General features: G+C 43.8%; 1 protein-coding gene across 2 annotated transcripts in view; it reads left to right on the top strand.

Moving 5' to 3' along the window:
• Positions 1-22580, top strand: part of LOC147016268 (nipped-B-like protein A) — a 263933-nt gene that overhangs the window by 54446 nt on the left and 186907 nt on the right. For both annotated transcript variants that reach the window (XM_085844842.1, XM_085844843.1), the window contains exons 17-18: positions 3138-3278; positions 3472-3519. In XM_085844842.1, the coding sequence (XP_085700968.1) occupies positions 3138-3278; positions 3472-3519 (189 nt within the window). The remainder of the gene's footprint in view (positions 1-3137; positions 3279-3471; positions 3520-22580) is intronic.

Here is a 22580-nt window from a genome sequence, read left to right as displayed (position 1 = left end):
ATAAGAGGCGACCAGGGTTGGCATCAGGAAGGGCATCCAGCCATAAAACATTGCCTCAAGAAGGGAACCATGATTGTATGGAGCCCACAAAAAGCATGGAAAAATGGCTGTAAAAGGCTGTTTTTGTTAACATATACATATATACATATATATATATATATATATATATATATATGTATGTATATATATATATATATATATATATTTCTGAATATATATATATTTTTCAATATATATATATATATATATATATATATATATATATATATATATGTATGTTTATATATTCCTATATATATATATATATATATATATATATATATATATATATATATATATATATATATATATATATATATATATATGTATGTATGTAGTGTTTCCACAAGCAAAGGCGTATCACAGTTAATTGGAGGGTCAGCAATGGGGATAGTAACACCTCTGACATCCAACTCGATAGCTGGTCGCTTAGCCTGGTACAACAGCTCAAAGCAACCGGCCCAGCGGACCTTCACTTCGGACTCCTCTGTCAAGAGCCCACCACCCTCCGCTCTTGTTGCTGTACACCGAAGGACGAAATAGATGAACGAAATGCGTGAAATCCCTTGTAAGCAGGAAAATAATCACTTGACCACAGGTGATGCTCTACCCCACAGATTCCTCGCACATGAGCCTCCTTGCCCACCCTCAGCGCACGTACAGTTTTACACTTCAACTCCCTGAACAGCTCAGCTTTGGTATTAAGCTTGGCCCTGTGACTCTGGTCAAAGCTATCCAGTGTCCTTTGAGAGACAAAATTCTTCTTCGCCCAACGGTGAGTTCCAAGACATCCACTGGCAACATCAAGGACGGTGGTCTTGAAGGCACTCCACAACTCTTCAGGTTTCCCCAAAGCACCCAGACCCCCCAAATCCCCATTCAGCCTGTTCACATGCTCCTCAGCTACCTTCTCATCTTTGATCTTGCCAACATCCAGCCTAGGCTGGGATGGTACCATTCTCCCGGATTGAAGCTGCAACTTCAAAGTAGCTACAACAAGCCTCTGATCGGTGTTGATGAACTGAGCACTCCGGTAGACCCTGCAGTTCTGGATCATCCTCCAGTGACCATCAACGAGCTCATGGTTAATCTCCTTTGCCACCCCATCAGCGTTGGAATACCAAGTCCAGCGGTGAGCCTGTGGGTGCTGAAACCATGAACCAGCCTCCCTAAGTCCATGACTTCTTGCAAAGTCAAGGAACTTAGTGCTATTCTTGTTCACTGTTCCAGACCCATGGGGACCAACACATGTCTCATAACCATCCCTATCAGTTCCAGTCATTGCATTGAAATCCCCTCAGATGAAAAAACTATCTCGCCTAGGGCAGTGATCAACCACAGACTCGAGCGTGGCATAGAATGCGTCCTTCACAGTGAGATCACTCGTCTCAGTCGCAGCATATACAGAGACCAGGGAAACGACACCCAAGGAGTGATGAATCCTTGGTCTCATAATACGCTCGTTAACTGGTGTTACCTCAATTATCATTGGAGTGAGCTTATTGGACACAGCTGCAGCAACTCTTTGGGCATGGTAACCATCAGAGCAACCACACCGATAGTAGGTGTAACCACCCGCCTTGATCTTGCCACTATCCGGTCTCCGAACCTCAGAGAGTGCTGCAATACCTGTGTTCAAATGCTTGAGCTCAGATGGTAACAGAGACTGGTGATAATCCTCTCTTCGAGATGGGATATTCCAAGCACCCACCCCAACAGATCGCCTCAGGTTAACCCAAGGAGACTGCCATCTGGTGGACGACACCTCAGCACCACTCCACCACACACCACCGCAATCTGACCCTGGAGGTTTACCCAGTTATTTTCCTCCCATCATCAAGGAATGGGGGATCCGAAGGTTTTGACTCAATCCCGTCATCTGGTGAGCTTACCTTGCGAAGGGCAGCAGCACAGGAGGTACTCCCATGCAGTGGGTTTTCAGATTTTCTTACATTTGTGAGTTTTGCAGAATGAAGTGTTTTACGGTGACTGGAGTGCAAATCCTCTCACCAACCTAAAAAAAAAGTAACCCAACTGCAGGAGGATGTCCTCAGACACAGTTTGGCAAGAGAAATGGATGGCTGTTGGCTCACAAGGAGCTCCTCCACCCTTTGACAGGTTTTGTTTTTAATCCTGATTGGTGTCCATATCCATGCACCCTCCTCACCAGAAACCTTATGGGGGAGACGGTTTAGTCACCAACAACACGACCATGAAAAACGTTAGTACAGGTTTACATGGCACCTGTAACAAGTCACAGATCTAATCTGGCTTGCCCTGACAATAATAGAGTCGAAGAGTGCCCTTTTAGTTCCTTATCCATTTCCACATCTTTTAAGTTTCAAACTCTAAACTCTGGGTGTAAATGCACCTTTGTGTGGGGAGCAACATGGGCTAATCAGCAGTTTTGATCTGGGGGGCACAAAAACCAACACTGCTGATTAGTAATCGGATCATTAGAGATTAGTGATCAGGTCATTAGAGAACAGCTTCATATCATCAGCGATAATTATTAGTTGTGCATGTGCATGTATCTGTGTGTGCATGTGTGCCAATATTTTTTGCTCCTGCACCGATTCCCTTTTGTCACTCTTCAGAAATGCATCCTGATTCTGATGTACCACATACTCTGTTTCAGAGCGTCGGTGCTGCTAAAGCAGCTTCCTGGGGCAGACTTATACTGGGTGGTTTGCCAATGCCTTTCCAGTAGTAGGGTAGGAATTTGTAATTTGTTCAGGGTGCCGGTGAGAGCTCGCCAACTTTTCTTGAAGGCCACCGTGGGGTCTCTAACGTCCACCAACTAATGCCGGCAGATGAGACACCCATTCAGCATCAATCCAAGGGACGGAGCACACACATTGATGAATCACCCTACCTGTGAAACACCTGGATGACTGTTTTTAGCTGGGATGAGATTTGAACCCAGGCTGGACAGCTTAGTTACGAGTGTGCATTCCTCTCGGCCATCCTTTCAGCCCCTGAGAAATACAAAGTGGGGTTTTTGTTTTTTAATTTACCATGAAGTACCATATTGACTTTTTACTTACTTGCCCCCACTAAGTTGTTTTATAAAAATCATTGACGTGTGCTTTTCACAGGTTCATCAGTTCAGTAACAAGGCTTGTGAAATGCCTCTTCGAGTTGCTTCTCTGGACTATCTTGGCACTGTTGCCTCTCGGCTTCGAAGAGATAGTGTGGGATTAAGTTTGCAGTCTCAGATCGACTCTATTATCTCTCAGGTGTGAAGCTTTTGAGTACCCAAGGGTATTGGCATTTCCATTGCAATAAACATGTTTGTTGTTTTTGTTTAAGGACCTGCCTTTTCTGTTCATAGACAAAGAAAAAGGCTCTGGCTTTGTGATAATTTTCCAAATCTAAATGCCACTTGTGCTCATTTTACTCTTAATTGCTTTTCTCCTTGTATTTCCACAGCTCACAGAGGAGCAGTCAGGTGATGAGGAAAATGTGGCAGCGAACAAGGTGATCATTGCATTCATTACTCGTTCACACCTGGGGCCAAACCAAATATCTGTGTTTGTTGATTCCTTAGGAGCTACAAATATAATTGGAGGTCAGGTGGAAAATGTATTACTTTGGAAAACTTTTTTGTTGCGTACAGAATATGGCATCAACTATTTTTTTTGGAAGTGCATACATTAACTTCACATATACAGTCAATATTGGCACAAATAAGTGATAAAGTTGATGCTTGAATGATGTAGAACTGTTGATAAACTCACACTGAATCCCATCTCTTGTATTCAACTTTTCTTTCCATCTTCTCGAATTTGGTATTGTGAACTCTCTCCGCGCAACTTGGAACCATTGCCATGTCTCCACACAACTTGGAATCATTGCCATGTCTCCACACAACTTGGAACCAGAGCCCTGTTTCCACACAACTTGGAACCATTGCCGTGTCTCCACACAACTTGGAACCATTGCCGTGTGTGTCTCCACACAACTTGGAACCATTGCCGTCTCTTCGCACAGCTTGGAACCATTGTGCATCTGTCCTACAGAGTGCCTCGGCCCAGCATCGGACTCACCTTCTTCAGCCACTCACCCTCCTTCAAATCCTTGTGGGAGCTGCTCGGATCTGTCTCTGGTACAGATTGCCCTTCCATTCATCCCCTCCGAAAGGGTGGAATTGTGCTGGACACGACTCGAGAAAAAGCAAAGGTCATTAACTTCACTGAAAAGGCAAAGGTCCCAAATCTGTTCCTTCCTGCACCAAACTTTTCCATCTGTACAGAATATTTACGACGACATGTGGACTTCTCCCCTGCCAGTATGGAGAAGTTTCTTACCCAGATCCCATCCCCTCTCATCATCATCATCATCATCATCATCATCATCATCATCATGTATACGGAAAACAAGGATATTTGTTGTCCTATGGAGTCCTTCGGTGTTTGCGTTAGAGTGGTACTGTATTTGTATTTTAAGAGGACTTATGTCAGAGAGGTCACACAGTGTTGAATCCAATAGAACGCCAGTGAAAATCGAGTCTGTTCTTGATTGTTTGCACAGAGGGAACAGTGACACATTCAAGAAGGCTGTTGCAGTCTTCAAGTCATTCTCTGATGGAAAAAAGAGTTCCTGTCATCCAGTCTACGTTGTTGGTTGAACAGCTTCAAGTGATGACTTCTGGTGGCCAAAAGCTTGGCTCTAGTGAAATGATATGAACTTGTCTTCAGTTTTTCATACCAGTGAAGATAGAGTACACCCATCGGCGTAGTGAGGAGGGGGCGGGTGGGGTCACCTCTCTGAGCACCAATGTGGGGGGCTTTGGTGGGGGGGGGGTGGGAATGGCCACCAAATCATACCCCAAAATATTTTATTCAGATTACAATGCAACGTACTATTGTAAGTGCGAGACGTAACTTTCAGGACTACGTTTCAAATTTTGAACATTGATTACGAATCCTTTTCATTCGGTCATTTCAGTGGAATGAATTGGCAAGTTGTTAATTATGGTGCTGCGTAAAAGTCTCAGCTTGATGCCATGGAAGCCAAAGCTTCAAGATCAGTGGAATTTTCTGTGATGAAGCTGAGTCTGTGGACCTATCACTTCGCCACCACAGACAGTTCAGTGGTGTCTCTGTCTTCTACCACCTCCTTTCTGGTCTTGCGCCCTCTGCCCTCTCCATACTTTGTCCCCCCGCCCCACGCTCCCCCCCCAGGTATATGCTAGACCCGCTTGGTCCACCAGCAACCCCTCCGAGTTAAACTCTCAAAATCAAGAACCACTGTTCACCTCCACTCGTTCGTTTCTCTTTTTTCCCACCTGTGGAACCAACTTCCACATCTTTTAAAATCCCATTATTCCCTCCAGGTCTTCAAGACAGCTGTTTACTACCATCTCAGATCATCCCCCATCCAAAACCATGATCTTTTCAGCACCCGTTAAACCACTCCCTCCTCCCCATGAGCTCACACCCTTTCAAATTTCCAGTTTTCCTTCCTGAGAGTTTGCTTCGGTATCCATCTTTTCCACCACCTGTAACTTCCACAACCCATCATTCCTGCCTGAATTCCTTGTTTGTCCCTCTCTGTCTGTTTTGTCTTTCAACCCTGCTATTGGCTTTCCCCCTTTTTTCTGCTCTTCCTTTTGTTTTGTTGTGCTCTATCTTTGTTATGTTGTGCTCTGATCCATTCTGTGCTCTTACTTTTCCACGAGCCTTGACTTTACACACAAAAAAGGTTTTGTGAATCAACGAATGGTTGTGGAGAAGGGGAAAACGAAATATGCACGGTTCTGTGACGTGCGCGTCGGTGCGGCGCTGTGAGGCTGACCATGGTGATGCGTCAATTGTGGCACTAGGAAATTCCAGGGCATCGATCCTGACAGCAGATATCAGCCCTGGCAATTAAAGTGGGGGAAAAGTGAGCGGAGTGTTATGCTGTGTGATTTGTACATGATCCGGAGTATTGGGCGAGCTGCACGGCGAGTCCCGGGGCGAAGGGGCCTTCAGTCGAACGGGAGGAGGTGATGAAGACGTGGTATGGGGAAACAACAGAACATCTTGTGTTGATTAAAGGAGAAAAATATATCAGGCAAAGAGTCACAAGCTTCTGATAGGGGAAACCGTATGTCTGTGCGGCCAGTCCGAACAGCAGGAATGTGAGCCATAAAAAAATAATGACTGCACCTTCTCAATCAAGAGAGGCAAAATATCACCTTGCAAAGAGACATGATTATGCACCAAAGCAAGAAGCTGTAATGGTGCTAACTGTCTCTCCACCATCAAAGACAACACTCCAGAGATGAAAACTACAAACAGAAACCTGTAGTGATGAAGAGAAGGAGATCTTCCTCCAATGCAGAATGTATTTCAAACATAAGGCATGGGGGAGGAAAGGTAAGGATGAGCGGTTCAGGGACGAGCTGAAAAAAACGAAATTGGCTACTAGGGCAGAGAGAGAGAGAGAGTCCCCTTTGATAAATTTGAGAAGGTTTGTTAAACAATTAAAAGATATCTAGATAAAGATAGAAGATGAAAAATTACACCTTTGGCAAGGCAACAAGTGACAAGAGAGATTAGAGCGAAGGGAGCTATGTGCTTGCTTGAAGGTGAAGAAAGGGATGGCAGGGATTTGGCCGAAATGGCATGAGAGGGAGGTTTGGCTTTACAACGAAACGGGGAACCAAACCCTGACATAGAACCAGTCCAAAGGTGACAAAGAAAGAATGTGATGAAAGGAGAGAACGAGGGTGTCCCCATAAGAGAGAGGCAAAACCGATTCAGAGATGAGGACCAGGTGACTCAGGCACAGACAAAGGGGAAAAGAGTGGAAAATGCGGTTGATGATGGGCAGGGAGACAAGGGAGAGCAGGAGGGCGAAGATGATGAAGAGCAGCGTAGGTGGGAAGATTTGGCCAGCAAAATAGAAGAGATAAAACTGATAAAACTAAGAGAGTGACTAAAACTCCATCTTATAGAAAACAACAAACGGACAAACATTTTAGTGAGGAGGACCAGCCATTAAATCAGAAAAATGATTTCAAAATCATCCACCTTGAAAGAAATCGATATTGTGTGTTTCGCAGCAGCACCATTCATTCAAGAAAAATAATGAGCAAACAACATCACAAGAGGAAAGAAACCAAGCCCGATAAATAGAAGTCAAATCCCACCATGGAAACAGAGATCAGAGACACAAAGAGAACAACTGAGGAAGGATGTAGGTCAAATACAACAGTTCAGGGAAGGAAACAAGCTCAAAACTAAAAAAAAAAATTCCAAAGAATAAAAAAAAAATCCAAAATCGAAGACAAAGACCTTGAGTGCTTGGGTGCTGAAAACAAACTCAAATAGAAATAATAGCAAGGAAGATAAAAAAGAAAATACTATGAGGAAGCAAACAATAGGAGAAAACAAAACCACATGCTTGAGAGTAACCCGAAGAGATTCTACCGCGAATAAGGGAAACCTAAGCAGAATGTGTCAACTCTGCCTGAAAAAGAAAAGCAATAAAAATTCTGGAAAGGCATTTTTGAAGATCAAAAGAAACATAACAAGGAAGCAGAATGGATCCCAGCCTTGGAAAAGAAGAAGCAACATTGAGAGGAAATGCTCCCAGTGATCATTGATGAAGAAAAAATTAGAAAACAACTTCAAAAAATGCCAAACTTTAAAAGCCCAGGCCCAGATGGAATTCCAAACTTCTGGCTAAAACAACTTGATGCTCTCCTCAATACTGTCAGGACATTCAATGAACTGATCCAAGAGGAAAAGGCAGTGGATGAGTGACTCAAAGAAGGAAACACATTTCTCATCCCAAAATCTCAAGAAACCCAGGTCACGTCAGGTATGGGAACATGCGCTGGAGCAGCGTGTCGCAGCGTCCACTTTCCGCTGGTACTCCAGGGGCCTCTGTCTGGCCATCCCCCAGGCAGATGCCTGGCCCATTCCCATCTCCTTGAGATGCTGATCAACCTGCTGCAACCACGAGGCACATGGTCGGCCCATTGCCCTCCTCCACTCACAAGGTTCCCTCACTGAGAGAATCTGGTGAGCAGGATCAGCATCAGGAAAACGAGCTACATGTTCATACATACAGCCGCAGCTGACGCTCATGGACTATGCAGGTAACAAATCTCATTTCAGTTTCTCAGCAACTGCTCATTGGCCACAAAGCCCGACCAGCGATAGCCAAGGATTCTCCAAAGAGACCTGGTACCAAAGGAATTAAGTCTCTGTCTCAGATCCCTGCTTCTCTTCTCGAATCGCCAGAGGGACATGCTGTTTGATTCGATCAGCCAACCTTTGGGTTGTATGGCCCACATACCGAGCTTCATATCAACACTTAAACTCATCGATAACATTGCTGATTTGTGAGGTGGGCAGAACGTCTTTGTTGACTGACATAAGCAAACGGCGAGAGGTAACGATAACTCGAGGTTGTACAGCTTGGTACGTGTTTGATATCGTATGTTTGATTTATTCTTCAAACCTATTTGATGATCGTCCTTTCCACGGCGTCCTGGCATAGATTGGACATTTGTCAGGACCAACCATGCCATCCTTTGTCGTATTTAGAAACCATTGTACCATAGAAAGTCCGGGTAACCATTCTCACTGAGTATATTCATGATTTTCTCCATTTTAGCAGGAAGATTACAAGGTCAGCAAATCCTCCAATTAAATGCCTGTTCACAAGGATGTTGATCAAGGCAATTTTGTCACTCATGGAGCTGTAGGAATCCCAATGAGTATACTGTCCAGTGAAAGTAAGCTTCCGGTCGATGAATGTAGTGAAACCATGCACAGATCTTTCGACCAAAATGTCCAAAATTTTTTTTGAAGTTTGACCTTTTTGAAATTTGATGATTTTAGAAGTTTGACCTTTGACATTTTGATCTCAAAAATAGTTGTCCCAATGCAGTGATGGACTATGTAAATCCTGTTTAGCTTTCAAGTTAATAGGATGTAAATTGACAATTTTTCAGTTGAAAATTGATGATTTTAGATGTTTGCCTTTCAGTTGTCCATTGACCTTTTGACCTCAAAAATAGTTGGTGTCCAAATTCAGTGATGCACTCTGCAATTCCTGCTTCATTTCCAGGTTAATGGGATGAAATTTGATTATTTTAGAAGTTTGACCTTGAGTTGACCTTTTGACCTCAAAAATAGCTGCTTTTCCAATTCAGCAATTGTCTATGAAAATCCTTTTCAACTTTCAAGTTAATAGGATGTAAATTGATGATTTTTTTCAGTTGAAAATTGATTATTTTAGAAGTTTGACCTTGAGTTGACCTTTGACCTTTTAATCTCAAAAAAGCTGGCTTTCCAATTCAGTAATACACTATGCAATTGCTTTTTAATTTTCTAGTCAATAGGATGAAGATTTATGATTTTTCAGATTTATAATTGATGACTTCAGAAGTTTCACCTTGAGTTGACCTTTTACCTTTTGATCTCAAAAATAGTTGGGTTCCCAATTCAGTGACGCAATATGAAAATCCTGTTCAACTTTCAAGTGAATTGGATGAAAAATAATAATTTTAGAAATTCTACCTCAAGATGACCTTTGACCTTTGCCCTGAAAATCAATAGGCTTCTCAGTTGAGACTATTTCTACAACGTGGTAAAGTTTCATGACAATTGGTTTAGAATTGACCTTAGGCAATTGACAAACAAACAGACAGAACAACAAAATTGAATGACCAATGTTCAGTCGTGGCCAAAAATATTGGCACCGTTGAACTTTTTTCAAATAACTCACAATTTTCTCCAAAATAAGTTGAAATTGACGAAAGTATTTTGCTTCCACAATTCTTTATTTCACTGTTCAGATGACAGAACCTTTGTTTTTGATTCAGAACTTAATATGTCCTTTTAAATTAGAAGATAAAAATAAATGGCTTTGACAAAATTATTGACACCCTCGACTTAATATTTGGTATCGCAGCCTTTGGACAAAATAACTGCAGTCAAGTACTTCCTATAGCCATGAATGAGCTTCCTACACCTCTCCACTGGCAGTTTGTCCCACTCTTCTTGTGCAAACTGCTTCAGTTCTCCCAGATTTGAAGGGTGCCTTCTCCCAACTGCTGTTTTCAGATCTTCTGACAGGTGTTCAATGGGATATAGATCTGGACTCATTGCTGGCCACTTCAGAACAGTCCAGCGTTTTGTCTTGAACCAATCCTGGGTGCTTCATGAAGTGTGTTTGGGGTCATTGTCCTGCTGCAAGACCTATGACCTTTGACAGAGACCCAGCTTTCTGACACGGTTGAACATTGCGCTCCAAAATGCCTTGGTAATCTCCTGGTTTAATGATGCCATGCACACATTCAAGGCACCCAGTGCCAGAGGCAGCACAGCAACCCTAAAACATTACTGAACCTCCTTCATGTTTGACTGCAGGGAAGGTGTTCTTTTCTTTAAAGGCTTCATTTTTTTTCTGTAAACATGGAGATGATGTGCTTTACCAAAAAGCTCTAAATTGGTCTTATCTGTCCACGGGACTTTTTTGGCTTTTTTGGAAGGATTTTGGCTTGTTCATGTACCCACATTCCAATTGTAGATAAGATATGTACGTAATCACATTCATATAGTCCATACTTTAAACACATAATCACATTCTAATAGTGCATACTTTATACACATAATTACATTCTACATAATTGTACACATAATTACATTCTAAGAATATATTTTATACACGTCATCACATTCTAATTGTACATACTTTATACACGTAATCACATTCTAATTGTACATACTTTATACGGGTAATCACATTCTAATAGTACGTACTTTAAACACGAAATCACATTCTAATAGTACATACTTTATACAATAATCACATTCTAATTGTACATGCTTGATGCACGTAATCACATTCTAATAGGACGTACTTTAAACACGTAATCACTTTCTAATGGTACATACTTTATACATGTAATCACATTCAAATAGTACATACTTTATACACGTAATCACATTCAAATAGTACATACTTTATACACGTAATCACATTCTAATAATACATACTTTATACACATAATCACATTCTAATAGTGCATACTTTATACACGTAATCACATTCTAATAGTACATACTTTATACACATAATCACATTCTAATAGTGCATACTTTATACACGTAATCACATTCTAATAGTAAATACTTTATACACGTAATCACATTCTAATAGTACATTCTTGATACACGTAATCATATTATAATTGCACATACTTTATGCACATAATCACATTATAATTGTACATACTTTATGCACGTAATCACATTCTAATAGGACATACTTTATACATGTAATCACATTCTAATAGTACATACTTTAAACATATAATCACATTGTAATTATACATACTTGATGCACGTAATCACATTCTAATAGTGCATACTTTATGCACATAATCACATTCTAATTGTGCATACTTTATACACGTAATCACATTCTAATAGTAAATACTTTATACACGTAATCACATTCTAATTGTACATTCTTGATACACGTAATCATATTATAATTGCACATACTTTATGCACATAACCACATTATAATTGTACATACTTTATACATGTAATCACATTCCAAGAGTACATACTTTATACACATAATTACATTCTAATGGTACATACTTTATGCACGGAATCACATTCTAATAGGACATACTTTATGCATGTAATCACATTCTAATAGTACATACTTTAAACATATAATCACATTGTAATTGTACTTACTTGATACACGTAATCACATTCTAATAGTGCATACTTTATGCACATAATCACATTCTAATTTTACACACTTTATACACGTAATGACATTCTAATCGTACATACTTTTTTCACATAATCACATTCTTATAGTGCATACTTCAAACACGTAATCACATTCTAATAGTACATACTTTATACACGTAATCACATTCTTATGGTGCATACTTTATACACATAATTACATTCTAAGTGTACATACTTGATGCACATAATCACATTCTAATAGTACATACTTTAAACATATAATCACATTGTAATTATACATACTTGATACACGTAATCACATTCTAATAGTGCATACTTTATGCACATAATCACATTCTAATTGTGCATACTTTATACACGTAATCACATTCTAATCGTACATACATTATACACGTCATCACATTCAAATTATACATACTTTATACACGTAATCACATTCTAATAGTGCATACTTCAAACACGTAATCACATTCTAATAGTACATACTTTTTACACGTAATTACATTCTTATAGTGCATACTTTATACACATGATTACATTCTAATTGTACATACTTTATACACATAATAACATTCTAATAGTACATACTTTAAACATATAATCACATTGTATTTGTACATACTTGATACACGTAATCACATTCTAATAGTGCATACTTTATGCACATAATCACATTCTAATAGTGCATACTTTATAAACGTCATCACATTCTCATTGTACATACTTTATACACGTCATCACATTCAAATTGTACATACTTTATACACGTAATCACATTCTAATAGTACATACTTTAAACACGTAATCACATTCTAATAGTACATACTTTATACATGTAATCACATTCTACAATCACAGGACATACTTTATACACATAATTACATTCTAATAGTACATGCTTTAAACACGTAATTACATTCTAAGATTACATACTTTATACATGTAATCACATTCTACAACCACAGGACATACTTTATACACACAAATACATTTTAATTGTACATACTTTAAGCACATAATCACATTCTAATAATGCATACTTTATACACGTCATCACATTCTAATTGTACATACCTTATACACGTAATCGCATTCTAATTGTACATACTTTATACACGTAATCACATTCTCATAGTACATACTTTATACACATAATCACATTCTAATAGTACAGACTTTATACGTGTAATCACATTCTAATAGTACAGACTTTATACATGTAATCACATTCTAATCGTGTTGTGGGCCAGGGTTCGGCAGCGATAGACGAACACCAGGGGGAGCAGTAGGGTCTAACAAGCTAACAAGCTAACAGCTTGGTCGTCCCCACCGAACACCCCGGAATTTAGGTCGTGACTCTCAGATATGTCCGAAAGGTCATGGATCCCTTAGTGAACCGTGGTCGGCAATATTTTGACGGCGTGGGGTAGGGTTAATTGCCTAATTTCAATATACCTAAATACCCACGTCGTCAAATTACCGGGGAAGTCACACCCTCTGTCGAACCGGGTCGCTCTAGCGACCTCGGTCCGGTGTAACAGAGTGGAATTACCAAAGTCCGTCGGTCCAAATTACAACTTACGGCACACGGCCTCCCTAATTCTTAATACGCACCATGCTGGGTCAATGGGAGAAACGACAGGCAACAAACTGGAACATTTAACAGATATTCATTTACAATAGGGAGGGAGACATAGAGCAGAGTTATCTGAATACAAGAAATGCAATTTGCAATGAACGAAAAGCACTTCACAATTCTATTTAACAGACTGGCACCGCACGCACGCACGCACACACACACACACACACACACACACACACACACACACACACACACACACACACACACACACACACACACACACACACACACACACACACACCCAAATGAAATGGACCCTGTGGGTCTTTATTCGGTTCTCCCGCCAAGGATAGTTCAGCTGGGGACCAGAGCCTGGACTGGTACTTTCCCGCCTCGTGTGGTTACACCGGACTCCAACCCACCACGGTGGGACTCGAACCCACTTCCCGAAATCCACGGCCCATGACCCTGGCTGCTCGGCCACCATCACCACAAGGAGCCACCGCCAAGGACCGCAGACAACCACCGAGACCAAGCCACCACGACAGACCAAAAGCACTCGGCCACGATGAGTGCAGTACTCTGGTCCTGACAACCACTATACTCTTCCTCTTTTCCGGCCACTCTCCTCCTGATTGGACGAGGGGAACCCCCTCATTTCCTGGGCGGAGTCGGAGCTCTGAGGTGACGAGCCTACTAATTGGACGGGGAGCCTCAGGGGGGGTGTCGGGGCGTCTCGGACTCTGGCGTCTCGGCATTCCCAGCACTCTGGCCTCCCATTGGCCGGAGCGCCTCGGCTCTGCTCACCCTTCACCCATTGGCTGGAGGAAACGCTACATGCCCTTCCTCGGAGCGGAGCCTCGATCTGATGCGATGGCGGCTCTGCCCACGCCTTCAGCCAAAAACACGTGGGCAATGGAGTCGGTGGTTTGAAGAAGTGAAGGGGATTTGTTGTAAATAAAACAAACTATAAAGAAACTTCGCAGCGCACACATGTAATTCCCGTTAGACATAGGGGATGGGGCCCTAATTATAAACATATAGTTATCGTGATAACTGAGCTACGGGGACTGCTGTCTGTTTGTGTGCAAAAGGCTTCCAAATTCGAAACAATAGTACATACATCTAATATATAAGGTTCAAAATAATCACTCACTGACTCACTGACTTACTGAAGGACTGACTCACTGAGTGACTGGTAGTAATATTCGTCACCTTCACGGTGACATAAAAAGCTGAAAATTTATCATCGCAGCTGTCCTCATTGGACATCGAAACCGATACATGGGAAAAATCACAAAACTGTCGGAAAGCATCCGTAAATATAAATATCCAAAAATAAGTACAGCCTTGTTGTGCTCACTGCAGGTAAGAGGCCCGAGACAATATATATATATATATATATATATATATATATATATATATATATATATATATATATATATATATATATATATATATATATATATATATATATATATATATATATACAGTCATGCGTCGCTTAACGACGTACCGGGCAACGACGGATCGCATATACGACGGATCTGCCAGCTCTGGAAATAATATTTAAAAAAAGAAAAAAAAAAGTAACTGAAAAATTCCTATCGCCGAGTGATGTTGCCTCGTATAAAAATAGCACATACAATTATGTACACTGTACAGTGCATAATACTTCATAATGATAATAAATGACAGTGTGGCCCTGTTATAATGCAATCGTTGGGGTCCATAAAATGTCATCGCGAAAAAAAAGCAGGATCGTGCTAAATCGGCTTTCAAACTGAACCAATGTTTGCACGTTTACCTTCTCGCAAGTAAACTACATTTGAATTGAAGAATTCCGCGAATAAATCGTTGTTCTTAGTCGACATTAAAACACAAATTTATTTTTAGTGAAGCTTTTTAAACAATCGCACTGTTCCGAAAAAAAAAAAAAATATATATATATATATATATATATATATATATATATATATATATCTATCAGAATTGACAGGTGCTCGTTTCTTCATTTGTAAATTATAACATCGATGCAATGATTACGTATTTATAAAATCCAAACGCTAATTATTCACCTTTCTATAATCGATGCGAGAGGAGATTGTAAGCTGCTGCTAACAACACCGATGGCCGTCATGAACAGCACAAAGGTAAATCTAACGTGTCTTCCGTCTCTCTTGGGTGTGTGTTACAATTGCCGACAGTATTCAGTACAGGAACATGCTGTACAGGTTTGTATCCGAGGAGCAATAGGCTACACCATATAGCCTAGGTGTCTCGGTTTGTGTAAGTACGATGTTCGAAAAAGAAAACGAAAAAAAAATGACGTTCGCACAACGACGACGTCGCTTAACGACGCGTTTCTCAGAACGTAACCCCGTCGTTAAGTGGCGCATGACTGTATATGTATGTATATATATATATATGTATATATATATATATATATATATATTGTTGCGGGCCGGGGGGGTCGGGTGAGAAGTCCACTAGGTGGGGGAAGCTTTGTCGATTCCCACCAGACTCCCCGGAATTGTAGGCCGTCGCACACGGATAATTCCTTACATTCTAAGAGCGGTTAAGCGGGTCGTATATATACATATACTTACAGTTAAGCGGGTCGCTTAACTGACCGTGGACGCCAATAACTCAACCGCGTGACCTCGGGTCCTCCCGTCTATGGGTTATTTGGGTTACCTAATTAATCACGTGGTTTAATTACTGGGGAACACGCCCTCGGTACGCCTTGTCCGAACCGGATCACTCTACCGGAACGGATCACTTTTCCAGATCGGATGCAGCCGAGCGCCCCTGCCAAGGACGTACCGGCAAAAAGGAACGAATCGTTGGGTATAAAGTCCCGGCGAAGCGAGGATTCGGACCATGCTGGATCAATGGAAGAAAAGACAAAAACGAGCAGGGAACATTCCTAAGAATTATAACAATAATAATTTATTTACAAGCAGGTGAGGAAAGATATGTGGCACAGTGATGATTTATTGCGGTGTGTTGTGCAGATATAGAAAGAAGCGTGTGGTGTGACAATAAACGCAACTTACAAAAGGGGACACAGAGCAGACTTAACGCAAAATTAATAACGAGAACAATAACAATAACGATAATAATAACGATAATAATAATAATAAGTGTGTGTGTGTGTGTGCTTAGGCTGGATGTTGATACCATACTCGGACCTTGTTGTCAGGTCAGGTTAGATCAGTGACCTGCGACAGGTACCATGTAAACCTGTACTCACCTGTTCCATGGTCGTGTTGTCGGCGACTAAACCGTCTCCCCCACCAGGTTTTCTGGTGAGGAGGGTGTTTGGATATGGACACCCAGCAGGATTAAAAACAAAACCTGTCAAAGGGCAGAGAAGCTCCTTGTGAGCCAACGGTCATCCGCATCTTGTGCCCAACTGTGTCTGCGGACGTCCTCCTACAGTTGGGTTACTTTTTTATTAGGAGGTTGGTGGCAGGATTTGCACTCCGGCCACCATAAAACCCTTCATTCCGCAAAACACAAAAACGCAAAAAAATCTGAAAACCCACTCCCTGGGAGTACCTCCTGTGCAGCTTACCTTCGCAGGGCAGCTCACCCAATGACGGGATTGGGGCAAAGCCTTCAGGACACCCAATCTTTGATGATAAGAGGGAAACCACGGGGTAACATCCCTGGGTCAGATTGCGGGAGATTGTGTCGGAGTGGTGCTGAGGTGTTGTCCACCAGACGGCGGTCTCCTTGGGTTAACCTGAGGCGGTCCCTTCGAGTGGGTGCCTGGAATGTCCTATCCCTAAGAGAGGATGATCACCTGTCTCTGTTATCATCTGAGCTCAAGCGTTTGGACATCGGGATTGCCGCTCTCTCTGAGGTTCGGAGACCGGATTGCGGCGAGATAATGGTGGGTGGTTACACCTACTATTGGTCTGGTCCCACTCATGGTTACCATACCCAAGGAGTTGCTGTAGCTGTGTCCAATAAGCTGACCCCAATGATAATTGAAGTAACACCGGTCAACGAGCGTATTATGAGATTAAGGATTCGTCATCCCTAGGTGTCATTTCCCTGGTCTCTGTTTATGCTCCGACTGAGGCGAGTGATCTCACCGTGAAGGATGCATTCTACGCCACGCTCGAGTCTGTGGTTGATCAGTGCCCCAGACGAGATACACTTCTAGTCTTGGGGGATTTCAATGCATCGACTGGAACTGATAGGGATGGTTATGAGGTGTGTGTTGGTCCCCATGGGTCAGGAACTATGAACCAGAATAGCACTAAGTTCCTTGACTTTGCAAGAAGTCATGGACTTAGGGCGGCTGGTTCATGGTTTCAGCGCCTAGAAGCTCATCGCTGGACTTGGTATTCCAACGCTGGCAGTGTGGCAAAGGAGATTGACCATGTCCTCATTCACGGTCATTGGAGGATGATCCAGAACTGCAGGGTCTACCGGAGTGCTCAGTTCCTTAATACTGACCACAGGCTTGTTGTAGCAACTCTAAAGCTGCACCTTAAATCCTGGAGAATGGTACCATCCCAGCCGAGGCTGGATGTTGGCAAGCTCAGGGATGAGAGAGTAGCTATGGAGTTTGCGAACAGGCTGAGTGGACACTTGGGGGGTCTGGGTGCTTTGGGGGTCCTGAAGAGTTGTTGAGTGCCTTCAAGACCACCGTCCTTGATATTGCCGGTGGATGTCTTGGGACTCACCGCAGGGCAAAGAAGAATTTTGTCTCTCAAGGGACACTGGATACTATTGACCAGAGTCGCAGGGCCAGGCTGAATGGCAGAGCTGAGCTGTTCAGGGAGCTGAGGCATAAAACTGTACGTGCACTGAGGGTGGACAAGGAGGCCTATGTGCGAGGAATCTGTTAGGGGGTAGAGCATCACCTGTGGACAGGTGATTCTCGTCCCGCTTACAGGGGAATTCGCGCATTGCGTTCATCCAAGCCCATCCCTCGGAGCACCGCAGTTAGAGCAGAAAGTGGTAGGCTCTTGACAGAGGAGTCTGAAGTGAAGGCCCGCAGGGCCGGTTACTTTGAGCGGTTGTACCAGGCTGATCCCCCAGCTCTCAAGTTGGGCGTCAAGGGTCTTACAATCCCTGTTGCTGACCCTCGAATCAACTGTGGTCCACCTTCGCTTGTGGAAACACGGGCTGCGGTGAACCGGTTGAAACGGGGCAAAGGTCCAGGGATCTGTGGCATCCATGCTGAACTTCTCAAGGCTGGTGGAAATGGTGCACTCATGTCGTTGCATGCAGTTTTGTGGTCTGCCTGGAACATGGGCATCATCCCAAGCGATTGCATGTCCGAGAACGCAACCGCATGTCCGAGTGTTATGGAGAGGTGTGTGAGCGTCATGGCACGTGGGAGGGCGTGTGTTAAATGGCGACGAAGACGGCACCAGACGGAGGACAAAGGACGAGTAGTGTCCGTAGCCGTTTCGAGGACCGTGCCGGGTTTGCACGGCAGCGCACGCGGGGTCTGTGCTGTGCTCCGCACGAGGCAGCCGCGTGCATGCCTAAGCGAGTGAAATCCGGTCCGGAAACGCACGCGGTGGATGTTAGCCGATCCTGCGGACGGACAGAAGGTAGGCTGAATTGTGAATTTGGACCGGATGGGCTCTCCAGGTGAGCGTGTGTGTAAAGCTCCGACGAGCAGAGCACATGTGCTTGCGTGGGGAACCCCTCGAAATGCGAGGCTTGCTTTGAATGCGCAGGGTGACGTCGTGGCTGCATGGTTGGAATCCGGCAGGAGGGGAAATCCCTGCCGGATGGTACAGTCCGAGGAGGGACGAGGTTCGCGAAGCGCGAACAGCTGCCATGACGTCACGGGGAAAGAGCGCAGGTTGTGAGTTGCCGCGCTGGTGCACGCATAAAAAAATAAAAATAAAATAAAAAAACCAATGTCACCCGCAGGGTGACCCGTATCTTGCCAAAAGGTGACCACGTGTGACTTCTTTAAGGTCACACTGAGGTGAACAGAGCTGCTATCCACCAGGAGCGACTCCTTGAGGAATATCTGCCTACGAGAGATTCCGACGAGAATCGTTCTACAGAGTAACCATGAAAAATATGCTTTTGCCTCATAACGTCACCAAATGACGTCATAATGTCTCAAGCTTGACATATCCAGAAAGCACTCATCGAGGTGTTCATTTTGAGGTATTACATGATATGGTTCCTAAAACTTGAAAATTTGACCTTGGGGTCAAATATGTTTGACCTGAGGCACTAACCATGAAGGTCAAGGCCAATCGCCACCAAAAATTAATCAGCTGAGCGCCCGACCATGAACTATATTCCCATGAAGTTTGAAGACGATCCGATCAAAATTACTCAAAAAATAAGGGTTTCGTCGACTCCCCTGATTTGCGACAGTGACCTTGACCTTTGACCTTGACCTTCAAAATTTTGTGCACTGAAAGGGTTCTCTATAGGCCTCTGATATGCGAAGTTACAAAAATTTCCAATGATAACTGTGCTCTGCAGAGTGATTTATACGTGATTACAGACCAAAAAAAACAAAAAAAACAAATGAAGGTGAAGGCCAATCGCCACCAAAAATTAATCATCTGAGCGCCAGACCATGAACTATATTCCCATGAAGTTTGAAGACAATCCGCTCAAAAGTACTCAAAAAATAAGGGTTTCGTCGACTCCCCTGATTTGCGCCAAAGTGACCTTGACCTTCAAAATTTTGTGCACTGAAAGGGACCTCTATCGGCCTCTGATATGCGTAGTTACAAAAATTTCCGATGATAACTGTGCTCTGCAGAATTTTTTATACGTGATTACAGACAAACAAACAAAAAAACAAAAACAAAAAAAAAAACATACAAGCTGACTAACATATCTTGCAAAACTTCGTTTTGGCAAGATAAAAATAGTAAAGCAAGCCTCGCCGTTTCGGGTGAACAGGATTCCCTGGGCAGGGGTGGAAGACCCCCTGCCTGGGGCACAGGACACAACTAGTTAGGGGGATGGGTTAGTGTTAGTTAGACCGGCTTCTTGGGGCAGGGACAAGTCCTCATGGGGTCCGTGGAATGAATTAGTTAAAGGGATTTTAGGATAGATTTAGGATGGGAAATGGATTTTTTTTGATATTTGGAGACACGGACCAACTTTGAGTGTGTAGAGGGGACGTAGCTTAGTTACGTAGTGTTAAATCGAATGTGCTATATTATAAGGGATGACGAGGGAGCACGAGTTAGTTGAGGGATTTAGTGAGAAGAATGGCAGAGTTCAGCGATGGAATGAAATGAATGGAAACATGATGAGTGAGTGAGGGCCAGCGGGCCTGAGTGTATGGAGTGAATATGGTATGCATGGTGCGATGAGTGATTGGGGGGAGGAGTGATTCCCATCCAAGGGACCCCGGGGTCAGTGTAAAGGTAGATAGTGGGTTAGCCAAATTGACAAAATGGAGGTCGTTTTGTTGTTGGTGGGAAAGTAGGCTCGAAACCCGTTTGGAGGGGTGCAGGAGTCCTGTTGATGGGCTGGGAGCGTGGCTGCGAACGGTGAGTATCGCTTAGTGGGTACCCCGGGCACCGGGCTTGTCGGCCGCGGTAGGCCAAGGGCCCAAGGGGGCCGGGATAGCGTAGTGGGCACAGGTGGTCCCGCATGATGCAGGACCCGTAGCGTCAGAATGCCACGGGGCAGTGTACTGGGCATGGGCGACCCTCGGAAAGGGACCCGGGGCACCAGCACGCCACGTGGGCATCGGAGGGGGGCAATGCCAGAGAGGGCAACCCCCCGCAAAATTTTAGGGAGCTGGTAGGCTCGGAGACAGTTGCAGGGCCCGGGCGTGCCATCGTTTGAGAATCGGCAGAGGGTAGTTCCTGCCAAGGGAGCCACGCGTCCCAGCCACGAAACCGTGCGAGGGCACGAGGGAAAATTGGAAGGTAAGGCCCAAAATTGTGAGGGCACCAACACAGGCAACAGGAATCTTGGTTGGTAGAACTAATAGATGAAGCGACAGGCGCTTTTGGAAAGCCCCGGGGTAGTTTAAGGTTAATAAATGTTAGAGTAGTTAGGAGATGTACCCTCCGCACCATCCATCCCTTCGCTCTCGTTGTGGGCCGCTGGACTCACCGTCGTAAGGAGATCGCTGAGTTCTGAGGAGGCCATTCTGAGGCTTAGATTGGGCCTCGACACAGGACACTAGCTCTCCCTTATTCTCCTCCAGGAAGGGAACGTAGAGTTGGGAGTAGGCTAGGACAGGATAGGTTAGCCGGACAGAGACTATAAAGGGGGTTCGGAGACAAATTTATAGGGGAAATAAGAATAAAATTAAAGAAACAAAAAAAATAAGTTGGGGCTAAATTTGGATTTTTGCAAACTAAGGGGGTGGGTATTGACAGAGACAGGCAAAGGCGATGGGTTGTGAGGGAGACAGTGGGGTCGGTCCGAGCCTGCCTTCCGAGTGGCCGGCACCACCGCACTCCCTCTGCGAACCTCCAGAACGGGATAAGAGGCCGGCCAGCTTCACCTGCCGGCCTGTTTTTGCTGCAAGGCCTGTGCCGGCCAGCTTCACCTGCCAGCCTGTTTTTGCTGCAAGGCCTGTGCCGGCCAGCTTCACCTGCCGGCCTGTTTTTGCTGCAAGGCCTGTGCAGGCCAGCTTCACCTGCCGGCCTGTTTTTGCTACAACTTGTCATGTTTTTTTTTTTGTTTTGTTTTTGTTTGTTGTTTTGCCGGCCTTGTCATGCCTTCTCTGCCTGCCTCTGCCTTGACCCCATGCCTGCTAGCCCTTGTTTTTGCATTTGCCCCATACCATCCATCACCATGTGCGCCAGGATCATCGCTCGAGCTGTAGGGACTGCCCTGTCAGCAGCCGCACCACGGGACTGCATTGGGCAGCCCGTGCACCGTGTTTCCATCCATCCGTTCATTTTCTTGTGTTGCTTGCGTCAGTACCATTCAGTGTTCTGCAGGGACTGCCTTGTAGGCAGCCGTACACGGGGACTGCATTGGTGCAGCCCATGCACCGTTTGTGTTCACTGTTCACTGCACTCATTTCAGGGGGGAGGCCTAAGACTGCATTGGGCAGCCGGCCACATTCCCCGTTCACACCTGCATTTGTTTCATGAGCCAGAGACAGCATTTGTGCAGCCTGGCTCCCTGCTTGAAAAATAGCCTGTGGGATGGCATATGGCATGCCGGGTTGGGGTGAGTTGCCTCCAGCAGCTGAAGACTTGAAAAGGTTTTGTGACAGACAACGGGGC

Source organism: Eptatretus burgeri, chromosome 11 (assembly GCF_056783735.1).
Source record: "Eptatretus burgeri isolate ZD-2024b chromosome 11, Ebu_testis_v1, whole genome shotgun sequence".
Classification (NCBI taxonomy): Eukaryota; Metazoa; Chordata; class Myxini; order Myxiniformes; family Myxinidae; genus Eptatretus; species Eptatretus burgeri.
Note: the sequence above shows the minus strand (reverse complement) of the source record. Positions and strands in the feature narration are given on the sequence as shown.